Here is a 1,184-nt window from a genome sequence, read left to right as displayed (position 1 = left end):
CCTCACCGGTGCAGTCCCCCTTGGCACGGGAGCTGGTCCCTCCCTGCTGGGGTGTTTCCTCCTGGAAGCCCAGCCACACACTAGCCCACGAGCTCGGCCACAGGCCCCTGCTGGCTGCCTGGCCATCTCGCAGTGCTTAGCAGCCAGGCGTCCTGCTCTCGCCTTTGCTCACACCCAGATGTGCACAGATCAGATCAACTCCCCATCCCTGCTGAGTTAGCTCTGGTATCGAGGCATCTTTCTTCCAGACGCCACCCCGGTGTGATAACAGCAGAGCCCTTAAAATTCAAGAGAGCCGCTTCATGCTCCTGTAGTAGCAGACACCCCAGGAGGGGAGATGCTCAAGGGTTGCTTGGATGATGTTTTCATTCATATGATGCCCTGTGGTGGGCAGGAGACCCTCACGTCTCCTCAGGGACCCAGGCAGTAGGATGAGGCTGGGGTGGGCTGGGGGGTCTCAGTGGGAGCGGGTCCCTCGGGGACAGTTCCCAACCCTCCCCCCTCTGCCAGACGCTGCTGCTGGAGAAGCTGCGTGTCGCCAAGCGCCCGGCCAACGAGGCCACCTTCAACATCTTCTACTACCTGCTGGCCTGCTCCGACAGCGCCCTGCGGTGAGCTGGGAGGGTGAGGGCACGGCCCCTGGCCTGGGGGGTCGCCGGGGTCTCCCACGTGGGGCCAATCCCGGTATTTATCCCCGCAGGACTGAGCTTCACTTCAACCACCTGGCAGAGAACAACGTCTTTGGCATCGCACCCCTCTCCAAGGTCGCTGCTGTGGGACTGGGTGGGGGGCTGCCGGGGGAGATGGGGTTCCCTGGCCATTTGGGTATGGGGGGAGGCAAATCCGGGCTCCTGCACTGATGGCTCCCATTGCTCTCTGCAGCCAGAAGAAAAGCAGAAGGCGACCCAGCAGTTCAACAAGCTCCAGGCTGCCATGAAGGTGATGGGCATCTCCGGCGATGAGCAGAAAGCCTTCTGGCTTGTCCTGGGGGCCATTTATCATCTGGGGGCTGCTGGCGCCACGAAAGGTAATGAGCTGCTCAGGGTTAGGAGGCATTAACGAGCCGAAGCTCGGGGCTGATGGCTGCGTGGGGTCCCAGAGCGATCGCTGGTACCATGCAAATGGCCTCCCCGGTGTGGCCGAGCCCTGGGGGGGTGTTTGGGGCTCTGTCAGCTGAGGGAGGA

At 62.4% G+C, this 1,184-nt stretch overlaps 1 protein-coding gene across 1 annotated transcript in view; it reads left to right on the top strand.

Annotated features, from left to right (window-relative positions):
- The window catches only part of MYO18A (myosin XVIIIA), a 31,832-nt gene that overhangs the window by 11,531 nt on the left and 19,117 nt on the right, over positions 1 to 1,184 (top strand). Inside the window, 4 exon segments of the mRNA XM_035900564.1 lie at positions 395 to 426; positions 511 to 611; positions 701 to 764; positions 883 to 1,027. Coding sequence (XP_035756457.1) covers positions 395 to 426; positions 511 to 611; positions 701 to 764; positions 883 to 1,027 — 342 coding nt within the window.

Source organism: Egretta garzetta, unplaced genomic scaffold, assembly GCF_000687185.1.
Source record: "Egretta garzetta isolate BGI_Z169 unplaced genomic scaffold, ASM68718v1 scaffold108, whole genome shotgun sequence".
In the NCBI taxonomy this organism is placed as follows: domain Eukaryota; kingdom Metazoa; phylum Chordata; class Aves; order Pelecaniformes; family Ardeidae; genus Egretta; species Egretta garzetta.
This window is presented reverse-complemented; position numbering and strand designations above follow the sequence as displayed.